Source organism: Peromyscus leucopus, chromosome 4 (genome assembly GCF_004664715.2).
Source record: "Peromyscus leucopus breed LL Stock chromosome 4, UCI_PerLeu_2.1, whole genome shotgun sequence".
NCBI lineage: Eukaryota > Metazoa > Chordata > Mammalia > Rodentia > Cricetidae > Peromyscus > Peromyscus leucopus.
Genome location: NC_051066.1, coordinates 146,657,107 through 146,675,426, shown reverse-complemented (window position 1 = coordinate 146,675,426; position 18,320 = coordinate 146,657,107). Strand labels below are relative to the sequence as shown.

Here is an 18,320-nt window from a genome sequence, read left to right as displayed (position 1 = left end):
GCTGTCTGTAACTCTAGTTCCAGGGGACCCAATACCCTCACCCAGACGTACATGCAGGCAAAACACCAGTGTATTGTAGTGGGTAGCCATTCCAGCTTGGATCTGGAAGTTCCAACCCCCATTGAGACTCTGGCAACTCTCCACGCCTACGAGGTGGGGCCAGGGGAGGCGCCTGGAGACCCAGAGCTGGATGGGGGAACGCTCTCTCTGTGCCGGGACCCTGAACGGTGGAGGTGGACCAAGCAGAGCTCCAGAGAACATCGCTAGACTGCGATACACCTTCCCCAGACCCTGCGACCTACCTATCCCTTAATTTGTGAGTTACGCCATTAAATAAATATCCTTTTAACTACATGGAGTGGCCATAATAATTTCACCAATAGTGTATATTTTTTAAAAAAGAGAGAAAGTAAAGTAATACCAAAAAAAAGCCACATAAGGATGGAAAATAGAACACAGGGAGTTTGAACCTTATTTGGTGCTTTGTTAATTTTGAATTTTTTGAATGCTAATGAACAGAAAATGACAGCTGCTGAGAAACACTGGATTGTGCAAGAACCTGCTGAATTAAACCAGCCCAGATACTTTAGGAATGCCTTAACTTTAAAATGGAAGTCAGGAAATGTATTGCTTTGGGAAAGAAGTTATGCTTTTGTTTCCACAGAAAACAAAAGGCTGTGGATTTGTTCTAGGTTAAAGAGGAACAGATTTGATAGAGGGAGACCCCCTGAAAATACAAACTACAGACATAAAGAAATAAATCTAGAAAAACTAATAGACAGGTAACATATTTTACCTGTTCAAACATAAACAAAAATCATCTTTGGCTGGCTTGTATACAACACACAGTCCATACTTGTGTTAATGATGATATGTATGTTACCTTTGAAAGTTTGTGTGTGTGTGTGTGTGTGTGTGTGTGTGTGTGTGTGTGTTTCAGAACAAGGGGACCAGACACCAATGAAAGGGGTAGCCCAGGTAATCTAGTCTCTCAGAATGCCTCTGCTGTAGTTTCCTCAGAGTTCTGCATACAGAACAGCTTCAAGGCTGCTGGCTGAGAGAGTCTAGCATCATAGATTATTCTAGCCAAGACTGCAGATAAGCCCTGCACTTTCCCATTTCACAGAGACTGGACAACAAATGCTATGGCTAGTCTTCCCAGGACTTGACCATTATCTCAATTTTCTCAGGTTCCCTAAAGATGCTGTCACCCACAGACAATAGGAAGCAGTCTAGAGAATACAATGCCCACATTCCCAAGAGGTGGGGTGGGTAGCTTTTGGTCATTTGGTGGGTTGTGGATGTTTGTCATCATTTAGGGGGATTGGTTACAAGTTGTTATTGGTTATGGTCAGGAAAAAAGCTGAACAAAGATTAGATTCAGGGATCTCTTTCTGAAGGGCAAAAAGGGGGATATAGTATAGAAATGATGGGATAAAAGGGTGGATTGTTGGGGGCTGGTGAGATGGCTCAGCAGTTAAGAGCACTGACTGCTCTTCCAGAGGTCCTGAGTCAATTCCCAGCAACCACATAGTGGTGCATAACCATCTATAATGGGATCTGATGCCCTCTTCTGGAACAAAGGGGTACATGCAGATAGAGTACATATATCCTTTTTTTAAAAAGGGTGGATTGTTGAGTCTACTTTTAAACAACCACTAGTCTCAAATATTTTACATTGGTATGGATTTTTGTATATTTATGTTTCTATTTTTGTTTAACATATTGTACCTATGCAAATCATTTAAAAATGTAATATAAAGTTTTAGTACTTAAAAGCTGTTTAGGAGCTTGGCGGTGGTGCCACACACCTTTAATCCCAACACTCAGGAAGCAGAAGCAGGCAGATCTCTGTGAGTTCAAGGCCAGCCTGGTCTACAGAACTAGTTACAGGGCCCCTAAGGCTGTTATACAGAGAAATGCTGTCTCAAAAACAAAACAAAACAAAACAAAAAGCTATTTAGGACAAAAAGAAATACAGGTTAATAGTCATCTACAACAATCAAACTTATAGACATGTTAAGTATATTTTCAAGGTCAAACAGATATAAAATACCTATATTTTAGATAGATAGGTGATCTTCAAATACTTCAAAGACCTATAGAATATGACATTTAAAATGTTTTAGTTGAAAGGCCCAGAGAAAATCTGAACTATCCAGCTTCTTCTGTCACTTGACCCTTGCCCTATATTCTCAGTCACAGGAAGAACAGTTGGTTAAAAATTAAGACAAGACCCAAGCTATGTTGTATTAAGATAACCACAGTATTGCTTCTACAAACAACAAACCCCCTGTTTGTAGAAAGTTGTTTAGATGTTAAGCTTGTACAAACACCTTGTTATCACAAATTATACTACTAATTGTAAAATGTTATCACAAGTTGTAAATTTCCAGAATATACAATCAAATTGCAAACATTCTTTTTCTTATGTCAACCCTGGCCCCCTGACTTGTGGCTTTTGCTTTAAAAAGGACCCTGTGTTTGGGGTCACAGTCAGAGCCTGACCTGCCTCTGACGCTAACTAGTTAGAAGTTCTGATACCTCATGATGATGAAATAATTTGCTTCTGATTATCTGACTCCGGTGGTCTGATCCCCATTATTTGTGATACCCCAAGACTCAACATAATAACATAAGGCTTTTTATAACAATGAGACACATCTGCTCCTGGCAGCACCAATCTACTTCAGAGAAGAGGATCAGCATCAAAGAACCTTCATATGGAGTTTGCTTTCTTTGGGGCAAAAGTTAGCCACTGGGCAAGAAACTGCCCTTGCCACGACTGCTGACAGATGCTGTCCAAATTGGACAAGCAGGACACAAAAGAAGACAACTGCCAAACATTGCCAAGACTAGATAGGACAGTCCTTCAAAATTCCTGCTTCACAGAAAAGTCTGTCAGATATTTTAGGCCCATAGGCCGAAGATGAATGCCCCAATGTTACAGAAGAACCTTGGGTGACTATCCAGGCAGCCAGATGTCTCTGTCCTCTCTTAGTTTTGGACATTGCTTGCTCTGCACTTCTTTTTTACTCAGGTAATATTATATCCTTCTGGAATCTTTGATAGAATTGAAGACTAGATAGTTATAGTTTTCCTTAGTTGTGATAGAAGGTAACTTAGGCACAAAACTTTGGACTCACCAAGATAGGATTAATAATGGACTGTTTCTCTGAATTTGCCAAATGAAAATAGACTGAACATTGTAAATGTAATTCTTACTTAATAATTGTCTGCATATGTGGGAATTACATTTCTTTAAGGTGAAGAGTATTTCATTTTATATATGTACATTAATTTTTCAATATCCATTCATCTGTTGATGCACAATTAGTTTGATTCCGATTCTTTTGTTTGTTTGTGACAAGATTTCCCCATGTAATGGTCCTGGAACTCACTTTGTAGACAAGGCTGGCCTCCATCTCACTGAGATCTGCCTGCCTCTGCCTCCCATGTGCTGGGATTAAAGACGTGTGCCACTACCACCCAGCCCAATTCTTTAATATAGTCAATAAAGCAACAATAAACATGGAAGTGCCAATATCTCTATGGCAGGGTATGGAGTTTTCTGCCCAGAGGTGAAATAGCTTAGTCATACAGTAGTTCTAATTTCAGTTTTTTAAGAAATCTCCAAACTGATTTCCACAATGTCTGCATTAACTTGCCTCTCACCAACACTGAATGAGTCCCTTTCTCTCCACATCCCCTCCAATATTTGTTGTCAGATAGCCATTCTGACTGGGGTGAAGTGGTATCTCAAAGCAGCTTTAATTTGCATTTCAATGATTACTAAGAATATTAAACACTTTCTAAATAGTTATTAAACATTTGTGTTTCTTTAAAAAAAAAACTGTCTATTCAGTTCATTTGCCTTTGTTGATTGATAATTTTGTTTCTTTAGTGTTTAATTTCTGCCCTTTGTTTGTTTGTTTTTGTTTTTTGACAGGGTTTTGTGTAGCCCTGGCTGTCCTAGAACTCTCTCTGTAGACCAGACTGGCCTTGAACTCAGAGACCAGCCTGACTCTGACGGGATTAAAGACATGAGCCACCACAGCCCAACTGTAATTGTTTATAAATTCTGGATATCAACCACTTGATTTTCTTCCACTCTGTGGGCTGTTTGCTTTGTATATAACAAACAGTATCAAACAAGAACTGTGAATATATGTTGTTCCCATTGATTAATAAATAAACTGCTTTGGCCTATGGCAAGGCAGCTTAGAGGCAGGCAGGAAATCCAAGGAGAGAGACAGGAAAGAGAACAGTGGAGTCTGGGGAGACGCCAGCTGCTACCAAAGGAGAAGTAACATGACGGCAGACTGGTAAAGCCACGAGATACATGGCAAAACATACAGATTAATAGAAATTGGTTAATTTAAGATATAAGAGCTAGCTAGCGAGAGGCCTTCCATAGGCCATACAGTTTGTAAATAATATTAAGCCTCTGAATGATTATTTTATAAGCGGCTGCAGGACCTCGAGGCTGGCAGACAGGAGAAAAACTTTCAGCTACACTCAAGTGGTCCATGGGAGAGGACCTGGGACAGGACACAACACACACACATGGCCCTAATCCCTGTACCTTAATACTTGTGTAGTAGTGCATTATACTGCAGATTGGGAGGGTGGGGCTCCAGGTTGCTAAGCAACATAATCAACAAGCCCAGAGATTCAAAACTGAAGCGTGTTTTCCCACAGAAAAGGCAGAAAGTATGAGGGTGTGAGGACTTTGGGTGGGGAGGCCTGGATGCTGAGCTGGTAGGTGGGCAATGGGTTAGACAAATTTAGAGGAGAGCACTCAACCAGGTCTCTTCCTTCACCCACAGGAAGTCAGGAGCTGCGGCTAGGTTGGCAATGGTTGCTAGGGTTGGCTTCCTTTCTCACTCTGAGCCATTATTCCTTTGTCCGGCTTCCCTGGGTTCTGTTCCCCACATCTCTACCCTGGAGATAGGTCAGAACAGAGGCTGAGCTTCCCAGTGTACATATGTGCATCCTTACACAGATACAAACACACATACACCTGCAATACTACACATTCACATACACATGCAGATACGTGAAGACACACTAACAGGGTGGGGTCCTCTGCCCTTTATAAAGGAGTCATGCCCTTAACCTTACCCCAACCAAAGACTAGGGATCGAGGCACAGAACCAGACCAATCTATGGAGCTCCAGAGTCAGGGGACGCCGAATGACCCATGACCATAGTGATGTGGGCTGTGGAGCACCAGCGGCATGCAGGACAGTCCATCTTGTGTTATACCCCTAAATTGGGTATACTCCTAAAACTGGAGAGAATTAGAAAGTCATACCCTGCTGCAGATATGCACAGGGTCAGCTACCAGTTGGGATCTGAGTTAAGTGGCTACAAGAAGTTTCACAGAAACACAGCTAGAGCCACAGTGTTCCCCTAAGTAGCTGGATGTCCCCTTTCTTCCACAGACTGGAGCATGCCATCCCCGGGAGTAAAGGGTGCACGGGAGCGGGCCAAAAAGAGTGAACCAGGAGCTGGAGCTGGCAAGAAAGGCATGAAGGGCCCGTGGACTACAGAGCCTCCGAAGCCAGGCTGGGCTTTGACTCAGGAGAGGCTGACGGCCATGCTCCCCAAACAACGCCACCGCTACCTGCTCTTTGGAGACCTGCTCGACGACGCAGGCGCGGCCGCCTCCATCTTTCCACGCGAGTCAGTGGAGATACCCTACTGCATGCCCGACCCACGCATGTGGACGCAGGCATTTGAACCACCAGCTGAGCGTCAGAATAGGCTTCTGGGCGTTCTCAAGGCCGCAGAAGCCCGCGGCCGAGTGCGGGCGCTGAGGTTGCGCTACACCCGAATGAGGGTATGCAAAGGGCCTACTGGAAGCGCCCCTCCCCCGAAAGAGGGCCCACCCTGCTGGAGGGAGGAGGCAGATAGAGGGTTGCCTCTGGACAGCTCGCCAGGGTTGCTCAGTAAGCTCGGTTCCCAGGCAGAGGAAATCGCTCTCCTGATCCAGAAGCAGGGCTCCGCACGCGCCGCCATCCGGCTAGAACTGTTCCTACCACCCCAACTGAAGCCCACGAAGATCCCCGATCCTCTGGGCCGTCAAGAGGTGCGGGCAAAACCGAAGACGGGTGGGAGTGGATAGGAGGGCCCCGTGCCTCATCACACACTGACCCTAACCCCTTTCTCACCAGCGGAGGCGTGTTGAGACAATCCTGGAAGAGGCTGTAGATGGCAGCATCTTCCCACGATGACTACGACCTTGGTCTACAGAGACCCTGGATTAGAGCGGCTCCCCACCCTCTCACATAAAGTTCTCTTCAGAGGGTGTTCGGGTCTTTTCCCTCTTTTGCTCCTGGGTTCCCAATGGGAAGGGCAAGCATGGATGCTGCCTCTCCCACAGCCACAGTCACAGACTTCAGGGTACAAGAGATGGGCTCTCCAAAGTAAGATGTCGGTGGGTGAATGTTAAAGTAACAGCACGGGACACTCCTATGTCCCAACCACCTGTCCCCATCAGGCAATGGGTGCTGTTCAGGGCCATAGAGGTGAGTGGGAGGGGGGGCGGTACTAATGTGGAAAAGGATAGGGATGAGCCTGCCTGGACACTCCCAGAAATCAGGGATGTCTCCAAAGTTAGGGTCATTCCATCTGAGGACTGGGGTGGCATCCTAGGAGGGGGAATGATTGCAAAGCCAAAGCTGGCCTTTGGAGAGTCCAGTCATGCCCAGAGGATCAACAGGTTGTGAATGGGGTCCTCCTCTCCAAGGTCCCTGGATGGTGGGACAAGACTCACCCAGAGCCTCCCTTTCATCAGAAACAGTCTCCTGTGCCCACTCATCCACCAAACACGGAGCACAAGAAGGAAGCCACCCATCCTGTTCTGACCACTAGATTCTGAAAAGCCCCTTGTTTCTGGGCAGCTCATCTTCCTCTTCTCCATAGCATGGGCTCTTTGCAGAACCTGTGGTCTTTTGGGCCCTTGATCCCTTGGCCTTGTCCTCCTTCCCAGCCCCTACCCAGCAGGTTGCACAGAGGTGGAAGCTGTAGGGAGGTAGACAGCTCCCTGGCCCTGCATGAGAGCTCCCACTGGTTCTGCATGGAACAGAGAACAGAAAGGAGGGAGAAGAGATCAAAACTGTGGTCCAGAAGGATCTTACTGATTGATGGCCAGTTCCCAGGGCTCTGTTTCCTCAGCTGGTCTTCTCCCCCTGTACATGACCCTTCTCACTTTCTGGCCTATTGGTGCCCTGGGCCTTGATCCAAACCCAAATGGCAGCAATCACAAATCATCAGCAGTTCTCAGGAGGAAGGGAGGTGGGGTTCAGGCAATGAGAAGGATGGCAGAGCAGGGAAATAGTAGGTTTGTGTGGGATGACTCATCCCTAACAGGCTTGAGGACCAGCCAGCCCAAACCAGTAAAAAAAGATACTTTCTGAGAGCCAACCTGGGTCTGCCTAAAGGCCTTAGCAACAGCAGCTGAGACATGATCTAGAGATGACCTGTACCAATGATAGGCAGCCATGTCACACCAGCAGATGCATATTCATCAGATCTTCCCTCAGGGTGGGGTGGAGGATATATAATACTTGCCTCTTCCTGAATAAACTGAGCAGCTTGTTTCAACATTCTCCCAGAGTCTGTGTCATTGACTCTGCGCCTACTTGGCCCCCTCCCCCAAAGGGAACAGCAGCACAGGACCCTGCCACATCTGGTGCCAAAACCCGGGCTATCTGATGCTTGGCAACAGGGACTGTTTGTCTCCCTTTACTCATGTGCAGCACTGGTTGAGTACCATCTCGAGTGGTGTATTTCGGTGAGTAGGCCCCTGTACGTTGCATGCTTTCGGTCCCTTCAGCAGGTATATGCTGGGACCCCCACTTTCTTCTTGTGTTTGTCTTGTTTGTGAGTCTGTCTGCACGGTAGGGTGGTACATGCTTTTGTTCAGGCTTGCCTGGTGTTTCCATATAAGGGCTGGACCCTCAGGAAACAGAGCCACAGTCACTGCTGTTTATCACACCTTCTAACACTTTGGGAAATTTCCTCCCTCACCATAAAGAGGCCCCTACTGGAGCCCTCAAGTTCCTCCTAACCAGCCAGGGTCTCTGGGCTACAACATCAGAACTAGTAAGGTTTTGGATGGAGGCTGTGGAGTTTGCTCCATGAATCTCTTCAGAGAACATGTGGAAACCTGATCTTTGGATGAGAGTTCTGTTCCTGGCCAGAAAAAAAAGAAGTGGCCTCAGGAGTAACCCTCCAATTGGTTTTTATGCCCATTTTGTTGGCTATGATCGCTGGCCTAAAGTCCTCCTCTACTGAAGAGGTCATTAAGGCCCACAATAATCACTGCCAGGAACAATGTAACACCAACTTATCTATCACCTCCATTCCATCCATGACTGATATTTCCTCTGCCTCTGCTGACAAGGAGAGGCATGAGAATAGGCATAAAGTGAAGGAAAGGGATGGAAAGAGAGGAAATGATTGCGGCAGCACCCAAGCCTGTACTGGCAGCCCCTATCTCTGCTCCCCCATGTCTCGAGTGGCTACCCCCCCACTGCACTATCCATGGAGTGATTTGACTGGATGTCTGCCTGCTGAGAGAGCTGCTCTGCATACCTCCTAGCCTATTCCACCTATGGTGCCACACATGCCCACCATGGCATTTTCAGTTAATGTGGACCCCAATGCTTCCAACCAGCCATGGATACCTACCCCTCTTGCAGACCTGTCTTTGGTCCCTAAGGCTGCTAATGAGTCAGGTCCTGACTTGCCGTATTTTGAGCAAGTCCTACGGCAATGAGCAGTGCAGTTACAGACTTACTATGACTGGTACCATTTGATGAAGACTGTGTTGGAGCCTTTGGTCTTCCTTAACTGGTGAGCTGCCTATGATGATCAGGCCAAGGCTCAGGCTCATTTTAATATACAATATAACATCGATGTTTCTCGAGATGCTCATGGACCAAGAACCATAGGTTAACCCTGTCACACAAGCCCAAATTAGACAACACACCTATTTACTTGCCTCAGGAGACACCATTGCCCTTGGTGCGATGGAGGGATCCCATCACTCTTCAATGGCACTACCTGCTCACCTATTAACCTGGGGGTGAAGGTATGCTTGCATTTTCCCCCCAGAATACCACCATGCCAATATGGATACCCTCAAGAGGTGTGCATCCAGTAACAGACCAAGAGACATTGGTCAAAGAAGAATTTTCAGAGGGGTAATGTATGATTTGCCCTGCTACTGTGGCATTAATAAAGGTCATGTCATCACTGGCACACGACCCTAGATATCAAGCAATTGCCTCACCCCCTACAAGGTCACTAATGCATCACCAGAAAGACTTCCATTAGCACAATAAATATGACTAGGATCCCAACCATGTCCTTAAGACTGAATTTTTGACTAATCCTTCTCTTGTTCAAATATCTTCTGCAATAGGTTCACCAACAGAAGGCAGCCACAAAGGTGACCCTACAGGTTTTATTGGCTCTCAGACACCTAGAACAAAGTCCTCTAAGAGATAATGTATACATGGCTCACTGAGATACAGAAGGCTACTGTCTAAAGCCCACCACCCAGACAGCTCTCCAGGATTGATGCTCTTCGAGGGCTGCTAGTCAATAACAGGTACAAGCTTGTTTGGTAAGCCAACCAAAGGCAGGCACAGTCTATTAAGCTGAGCTCTCCTGAGGTGGGGTCAACAAGGTTAGGGCAATGCACCTTAGCTCCCACAGAGCATGTCCTATAAAATAATAAAAAGGGGCCGAGCGGTGGTGGCGCACGCCTTTAATCCCAGCACTCGGGAGGCAGAGCCAGGCGGATCGCTGTGAGTTTGAGGCCAGCCTGGGCTACCAAGTGAGCTCCAGGAAAGGCGCAAAACTACGCAGAGAAACCCTGTCTCGAAAAACCAAAAAAAAAAAAAAAAATAATAATAATAATAATAATAATAATAATAAAAAGGGATGGATATGTGGGATGACTCATCCCTAACAGGCTTGAGGACCAGCCAGCCCAAACCAGTAAAAAAAAGATACTTTCTGAGAGCCAACCTGAGTCTGCCTAAGGGCCTTAGCAACAGCAGCTGAGACATGATCTAGAGATGACCTGGACCAATGATAGGCAGCCATGTCACACCAGCAGATGCATATTCATCAGACCTTCCCTCAGGGTGGGGTGGAGGATATATACTACTTGCCTCTTCGTGAATAAACTGAGCTGCTTGTTTTGACATTCTCCCAGAGTCTGTGTCATTGGCTCTGCGCCTACTTGGCCCCCTTCCCCAAAGGGAACAACAGTACAGGACCCTGCTACAGGTTTGGACATGGGTATGGATAGGGAAAAGGAGACAGTCTCTTCATCCAGGAATGATGGTCATACATACCCAGGTGTAGTCCTCCAATGACAGTCAATTATACCAGATGATAGTCAATGCTGGGTTCCTCTGGACAAGTTCCTTGTTGTCTAGACCCCAGGATTTGTTTCTTGGAGATTTGTTAAGTGCCTAGAAAAACTTCATCTATTTAGTAAAGTCATACCATTATTTCATCATTTTTCTGACCCTGCATTTCTTTATGGTGGTTACAGAGATACCTAAGATCACTGCAGTGTCCCACACAGTGAGTAATTCATATAAGCACTTCAGAGCAGAGGGCTGAGAACAAAGGCCAACATCCTGAGAAGGCCTGCTCAACGATGGCACAAGAGCTCTACACCAAGTGTCAGACCAGCTTAAGCGTGCCACTTGATCTCCACATCAGTGAGGGATTGGGTTTACAGAGAGGGCTAAGGAAGATGGCATAGGATCCCTTTGTCTGAAGAAAATCCTACAGGGATACAAAGCCTGTGGCACATGCACAATTAAGTGGGGCTTGCGTGTAGCTGGGGGTTCCTGCTCTGGAAAAGAGTATTTGGGTTAAAGTTCTATCCCCACTGGCACCACTTGCTCAGTGCTCCTGGTCTTGTTCCTGGATTTAGAGGCATTTTTTTTTTTTTTTGTGCTTAAAGAAAGATGCTAATTGAGTGGAGGGCAAATGTAAGGTGGTAGAGAACAAGTGAGTAGGCATGTAAAATGAACTGAAGGGAAGCATACTGACTTCTACCCACAGACCATTGCCCATATCAAATACTGCAGAACCAGCTTTGTTTTGTGGCCTTTACCTGGTATTGACCCATTTCTACTGGGCTCCCTGTTCTGAACAGTGTCCATCTCTCAGGACTATTATCTAAAGCAATTACTACTGTTCAGATGGGCTTCTTAGCCGCTATCTTGCTTTGGAATCCATCATTTTGGCAGCCAAAGGGTTCTGTGGTCAATTCATCAAGCCCCACATGGCATTACAGGAAGCCTGGTAGTCTCAGACTCAGACTCAGACTACTGTTCTCTCTTCATCCAGGCTCTCTGAGCATCATGGCAGCATCCTGCCCTCCTCACATCTCACCCCATCCCTTTTCTGTCTGTCTCCCCATCTAGTCCACTGCATTCAGCTCCAGGTTAGTCTGTCTGCCTCTGCCCCACTGCATGAAGAGCTCATGTGAAGTGTTTGCTTTGCATCTCTGACTTGGGTGGTAAGCTTATACAACCTGTGCAATTGAAAAGCATTTTTGTTAGCAAGACCTCAACACCTGAACTGGTCAAGCTGTGTTCCAGTGCTAAGAAGAGCAGGAACCACGCGGCCCAAGCAACCACATACACCCTACAGACCAAGTCTAAAGTAGGGTTGGGGTCCCTGGACACTGGGATGTGGAATAATGAGCTAATTCAAATCTACATCCAAACATAAGGAATCTGAAGAGTTGGCCAAAGAGCAAGGTCATTTGTGGAAAAGTCTATCTTGGAGCAGTTGGAGGGGTCAACAGGGACTCAACCAGGTCCTAGAAACTGTCAGGGTAATTTGATATAAGAACCTGTATTCACAGTGCCCACCAAGCTGCAGTTCCTGAACCTCCCTTTCTCTGGGAAAGTTCCACAGCAGAGTGACAGACTTTTAACCTCGCATTACAGACCAGACTCAGAAATGCGAAGGGGTCAGCCAGACGGGGCAGTACCACAGGCCAGTCCTTCCCAAAGGCCTCTTCTTATCCAGACAAGCCAAGGAGCACACGGGACTCAGCTCTGGTGCCCCTCAGTGCACTACCACATAAAGGAAAGGCCGGGGAAAACCTAGCTAACCAGACGGAGCGCCGGCTCATTCCACTGTGTCTGTACGAGTCACCCGTCAGGGTCACCATGCCACGCTACCGCGGGACGACACGCCAGCGCGGGTGGGGCGCGGGAGCGGGCGCGGGGCGGGGCACTGCGGGCGAGCAGGCGCTGGGGCTCGAGGAAGTCCCGGCCCCTCTCTTTGGGGAAGTACCGCGGAGGCGCCTGCGCACTGCGCCTGCGCCCCCTCCCCGGCGACCAGCAGGACTTCGGAGCGCGCGGGTGGTGTGACTCGGGGACTCGGCGGTGAGTGCGGTGCTGAACCGCGGACGGGCACCGGCGATGTAGATGCCGGCTCTGTTCCCGGACTTCAGTGACCGGTCCACGTGGACCTTGGTCGCGGTGGGACGGGAGCCCACTCCCTGCGCGTGGGGGAGGGAACAAGGTTCCCCTTTTTCTTCAGTGCAGAGCTTTGAGAAGTAATTGCTAAAGGTGGGGGCCGGAAGAACCCAGGTTTCCGTGTCTCCCGCCCGCTAGCCTAGTGGGGAGGGGCCAGACAAGACACCAGATCCACCACCTTACCCACCCTTCCAGTTGGGTCCTCTTGCCACTCGGGCCCGGAGAGCCTTAGGGGTGAATGTTGCGCCCCCCGGCCCCACCCGAGCGGGATTCTGTGCGCCTTCCGACCTCGCGAATACCCAGGAGTACATCGTCTGACTTAAGTCCCTGCTGCTTTAGAGCACGCCCCTTCGGCAGCCAGGGTGGGGCCCAGACCGAACCTGGCCCTCCCGCCCCCATCCGCCTTTAGGTCGCTGGTGAGTGGGGCGCCATGGCGAATTCCCTAAGAAAGGGGTGGGGGCGTCAGATACTGCGAGAGGGACCTCGAAAAAGAGACCAGCCCTCCAGATGACCCCACCAGCAGAAAGCAGGAACTGGGTGGGGGCCTACCGTCCCACAGGTGGGCTTGGGCAGCAGGGTTCGCCGTGGTGAGAGAGGTCTGGCCTGCCATGAAGGTACAGGTAGGACAATGACAGTGTGGGATAGAAGGGGGAATAGAACCCCTGTTAGCCCCCTCCCAAAGGTTATGACTTTTTTTCTGGAATCGTCCCATTTTCTTTCTTTTTCTTTTTCTTTTCTTTTTTTTTTTTTTTTTTTTTTTTTTTTTTTTTTTTTTTTTGTTTGTTTGTTTGTTTGGACTGGGCGGGCTTGGACATTCTTTTTTCTTCTATGGAGCAAACGGTAGCCGTTCCCCAGGGAGCTTCTGTCCCCAGAGACCAGATTAGCTGCATCTGGTCTCTCAGTATAGACTTGGGAGGCTAACGTCTGGGGGGCTTGGGGAGGGAAGGGGCCCTCCAATATCCGGATGTGGGGCAGGAAAACCCTAATTCAGACTCTGGGTTCCCCTTCCCCAGAAAGAAGGGAGGCAATAGTCAAGAGCACCCTGGACGACATAGGTGGTTCCAACTGACCTCTGATGGTTGCAAGGAGCCAGGACCAGAGCCTGCAGCTGGGGAAAAGGGCAGGCACCTGTCTCTGCACCCACTGGACCCCAGCATCCAGACCCCACACCCCAGGCTGTTCCCTGTCCAGTCAGCTGATTGGAGATGGAGCATCTGAGGGACGGTCTGCAGGGTGAGGGTATGAAGGAGGACAACTCTGGAGAGCCTAGAGACCTCTAGTTACCATGCCCCTTCCTTTCTCTAGAAGCTCAACTCCAGGGAAGTACAACTCAAGCTACTTCTGTGTCCTGGTTTGCATGCTTGGAGACTTGGGAACCCACCATCTCGGAAATCGAGTCCGGTGGTGAGGCTGCCCTCAGTGTACAGAGCTCAGGCAGAACAGGATTAGAGGGCCTCTGCTGGATGAGGGGCTACAGGAGGGTGAATTTCATGGAGAAAGTAATGTGAGCTCCAGGCTGATGAGAGGAAGGTGGACAGAGCAGAGGTCTTCAAGTCTGGATGGCCTCTGCCAGGACAGAAAGGAACATAGGCTGGGGAGAAAGGGGGCATTCAAAACTGCTGCCAAGGTGCTGACTGGATGCTTTCCTTCTGTTTTTCCTGGGGACACTAGCATTTGAAGTCAGCTTTCAGTGGCCTGAGAGGTTCCTAGAACCCCCTGTGAAAGTGTGGTCCAAACATCAAGAATAATAAAACATAAGAAAACCCATTGAAGAGCCCAAGGCTCCAGCTAAGCAGCTGATCCTCCCACATTGCCACACCAAGCTTCCATAGCTAGCACTCTCTGTTTCTGCATCCTAGGGAGATAAAGGGAAACCAGGGTGGAAGTGGGAGTGTCTGAGGCAGCTGAGATCCAAAGAATCTTGTTACCTGAGTACACACCTCTCATCAGTGCATAACCTGCCTCCCATTCCTCACTTTCAGGAAGTCTTGTTCTGAGTCCCACTCAAGTACTCAATGCTTCAGACCTACCCTCTGCAGTCATCTGGGTATCGTCTCTACCCACCTCCCTAGAGGGAGGGAGTAGTCAGAATATCTGACCCCCTCCATACCAGCTTGTAGCTCCAGTCCCCTTGGGAGGGGCCAGGAGCCGGAAGCCAAGAAAGAGGAACCCAGGCTTCCGGCTTCTCAGGGACCGAGCAGATGGGGGTGTCTTAGAGCCCTTTGTGGGAGGCCCAACTGCAGTAGCCCCACCATTGACTCAGGCACCTCTATATGGGGTAAGCACTCAGGCTTGGGGTAGAAGGCTGAGGCAGAGCTCTGACCAAGCTCCCTCTGAGGGACCTCTCCCTGAGGTTAGTGCAGAGGTTACAAGGTGGGCTCAGGTCAGTCAGAACTCCAACACTCTTCTCATATCCACCAGGCTCCCAGGCTGCAGTGACGGTCCAGAGCTGGCACCACAGAACCTGGGCGACCCCCTCCACCCACCCATGCCCACCCCACATGAGGCTGAGAAACAGGTAGGCACTTCCCACCTCTAATTGGGTTCCTGAGGCCCAAGATAGCATAACCTTGGGGGCACAGCCAGTTGGGCAGGTGGGCAGAGACACAGGGTCCAGTGAATTCTGGAGGGGAGGTTGAGGCAGCTCACTCTTCCTCAGCACACAGGACCAGAGGAGGCGGACAGGCCCCCCTCGATGTCCAGCCATGATGCAGCTCCCTCAGGACCCCCCAGTCGCAATCCCTGCTGCTTATGCTGGTGCTGCTGCTGCAGCTGTTCCTGGTATGTGGACCTTGAGGGTGCAGCTTGCACTGGGAAGACCCCACGGCATTTGGGCAGGGGTACATGGTTAATGAGGCACCAAACAGGTATGTGGGCCTGGGGAGCAGCTCATAGGAGAGGTACAGGGCTGGAATGGGGTGGCTTTTAGGGCTCAGACTCAGTCCTCCATAGACCCTCCAGAGTCTTCCAAGAAACTATTTGTAGGCAGGTGCCCCTGCCACAGCATCACCCTGTCCAGAGACTGCTGGGCCTTATTGGCTGGTAGTAGTGCCCAGATCCTCTAAGGGACTTTATATGGCTCTTAAATTTTATGTGTCTGAGTGTTTTGCCTGAATATGTCTGTGTGCCACATGCATATCTGGTACCTGAAGAGGTCAGAAGGTGTTGGAACTGGAGTTACAAATGGTTGAGAGCCAACGTGATGAAGGTCCTGAGAACCAAACCAAGGTCCTATGGAAGATCAGCAAATGCTCTTAAACACTGAGCAATCTCTCCAGCCCCTTTGTGTGGCTCTTAAACCTGGTGTGCTGGGGGTATATTATATGCAAAGCCAAGCAAGTGCCATGCATATGGTGTCCATGCACTCACCATATACCTGTTTATACCACTGAGAGCTGCCCAGACCCCTGATGTTGTGTAGTAGGGGACACATTTGAGAAGAGACTTGGATAAGGGAACAGCCTGCCATGGGCAGAAAGGTATTTAAGATTTGTGGGTGTTTGATGGTAGAAGTTTTCTCTACCTTACAGCAGTCTGGCCCTACATGGACTGAGGGATCTATTGAACAGGAAACCATCAAGACCTGTATATAGGCAAGATTCAAGGAATGAAATGTGAATAGGTAGGGCTTGTTGGAAGCTTCAGCTGTATTGTTGCTGAGAAGTCAGGCCCAGTGGGAACTGAATTGTCTCCACACTTGTGGCAATGAGACATTCATTGTGCCAGCTGAGCATAGACTGACAGGGAGAAGTTTCCCTTGGAGCAGGGTTCACGATCCAGGTACAGACACATTAGAGGGGCTCTAACCTATATTAGCCGATGAGTCATATTGCTGATATTTAGCCTGAAGTGTGGTTTTTCAGTGGCCTGAGGAATGAGCTGGAACTAGGCTTGAAGAGTATGGTTCTACCCAGCAGTCCAAAGAGAGGGAGGGACACCAGAAATCAGAGGAGTCTAAGTGCTGACTAGGAAAGAGGCCTCAGTGGGGGAACAAGAGGATGTGAGGAAGGCTCACACTAAGAGACTTACTGGTGCTAGGCACCCACATGCCAAAGCATCCATGTAGCCATAGTGATGTGTAAAGAACCCAAGTACATAAGGTAGTGCCACTTTCCTTTGCCTCTAGGAACCAAGAACGGCAGCGAGCTTGGCAGGCTTCTCGGGAAAGCAAGCTGCAACCCCTCCCCAGCTGTGAAGTTTGGTGAGTACAGCCACCATTGTGTATGCATGAATGTATGTGTACTTGTGTGCATGTCTCAGGTCTGACATGGTCCGGCCCTAATGCCTGCAGCACTCCACCAAGCCCTGAGGAAGTACAAAGCTGGGCACAGTCCTTTGACAAGTTGATGCATAGCCCCACGGGCCGCAGTGTGTTCCGGGCATTCCTACGCACAGAATACAGTGAAGAGAACATGCTCTTCTGGCTGGCCTGTGAGGAATTGAAAGCAGAGGCCAACCAACATGTGGTGGATGAGAAGGCGCGACTTATCTATGAGGACTACGTGTCCATCCTGTCCCCCAAGGAGGTGCGCCAAATGCAGGGATAAGTGGGGGTGGCCTGGGAAGGGCACCGCCCCACCCCCTGACCTTGGTGCCTGCCACACAGGTGAGCCTGGACTCTCGTGTGCGAGAAGGCATCAATAGGAAGATGCAGGAGCCATCGCCACACACGTTTGATGATGCACAGCTGCAGATCTACACCCTCATGCACCGGGACTCCTATCCTCGCTTCCTCACCTCCCCCACCTACCGTTCTCTGCTACTCCAGGGGGCCCCACAGTCCTCCTCTGAGGCCTAGGTGCTTGCCACACACGTATTCTACTCTATGGGCAGACTAGGGGCTAACCCTGCCCCATTTGGCTGGAAGTAGACTCAGTCTCAGTGGTAACTGCAGTGTTCTGCTCTGCCCTAGCCTGCTCCAACTGGGGGTCTCCTAGATGGTGCATCAGACCCCCCAGTCATGTGCCCAGGAGATGTTCTCATAGAGAACAGCCTCTATGCCAACAGGTTTGTAGCAGAACTGTTTATTCCTCAGAACCAGATGTGGGACTTCAGAGTCAGGCTCAAATGAAGAGCCCATTTATATTTTATATGTTAATGAACTTTAAAATTGGAAATATGTCCTTATTGTACAAAAGAAAAAAGAAAGCTTTCACATTCATCTGTATTCTTCCACATGCCAAAAACATGATATCATATTCTTGACCTTTTTAAAACAAGTTTCTGTTTATCCCACAATTAGAGTAGGAGGTTAGAGAAGAGGATCATCCATCTCTACCCTGTGCCCTGCCCAAGGTATGGCTCTCAGAACTGGCCTCAACTCTTAGGCTTGAGATGTAACTGGAGATGATCCCAAACCCTTGTATACTTGGTGAAATGTCTTCCCAGAGCCTGGTGGGAACAAAGCTGATGGCACAAGGTCATCTTCATCTTATGGGTCCAATAAAGCAAAGCACCCAGTACTTTGATTCTCCAAGTTGCTGGGAGTTTGAGCAATTTGAAGCTAGAATTGACCTCATCCCAGAGACCATCCTCTCCCATGTGGTGAGCAGAGTGAAAGACAGAGCAAAACATCCTGAAAGGGTACCAGGTCCTTGGGCTGCCATGTCTGGTGAGGATGGGTGAACACTGGGCAAAGTCCTGTTCTAACAAGTCCCATATGCCACCTGCCCACACAGCCAGCATGATGGCACACATATAAGCAGTACCACCAATGTCCTAGAATCACATGTACAAGTAATCTCTCTAAAAAACAGACATGCTCTTGCCTATATTACCCCACCA

General features: G+C 48.8%; 2 protein-coding genes across 8 annotated transcripts; both read left to right on the top strand.

Moving 5' to 3' along the window:
• The first annotated feature begins 4,665 nt into the window (after positions 1–4,665).
• On the top strand, positions 4,666–6,314 carry Lkaaear1 (LKAAEAR motif containing 1). 2 transcript variants are annotated; one of them, XM_037205513.1, is made up of 4 exons: positions 4,666–4,761; positions 5,448–5,845; positions 5,972–6,094; positions 6,180–6,314. In XM_037205513.1, the coding sequence occupies exons 2-4, from the start codon at positions 5,456–5,458 to the stop codon at positions 6,237–6,239; spliced, it is 573 nt and encodes a 190-aa protein (XP_037061408.1). In that variant the 5' UTR covers positions 4,666–4,761; positions 5,448–5,455; the 3' UTR covers positions 6,240–6,314. The 2 variants fall into 2 exon arrangements, with proteins under 2 accessions (XP_037061408.1, XP_037061407.1); XM_037205512.1 differs by having other exon boundaries at positions 5,448–6,094.
• Positions 6,315–12,334: 6,020 nt separating this feature from the next.
• Positions 12,335–17,998, top strand: Rgs19 (regulator of G protein signaling 19). 6 transcript variants are annotated; one of them, XM_028885208.1, is made up of 6 exons: positions 12,335–12,443; positions 14,958–15,054; positions 15,196–15,317; positions 16,663–16,737; positions 16,828–17,062; positions 17,143–17,998. In XM_028885208.1, exons 2-6 carry the CDS (start codon positions 15,025–15,027, stop codon positions 17,332–17,334), a joined length of 654 nt encoding a protein of 217 aa, XP_028741041.1. In that variant the 5' UTR covers positions 12,335–12,443; positions 14,958–15,024; the 3' UTR covers positions 17,335–17,998. The 6 variants fall into 6 exon arrangements, with proteins under 6 accessions (XP_028741041.1, XP_028741044.1, XP_028741042.1 ...); XM_028885211.2 differs by lacking the exon at positions 12,335–12,443 and adding an exon at positions 12,464–12,952; XM_028885209.2 differs by lacking the exon at positions 12,335–12,443 and adding an exon at positions 12,959–13,156.
• Positions 17,999–18,320: the final 322 nt, after the last annotated feature.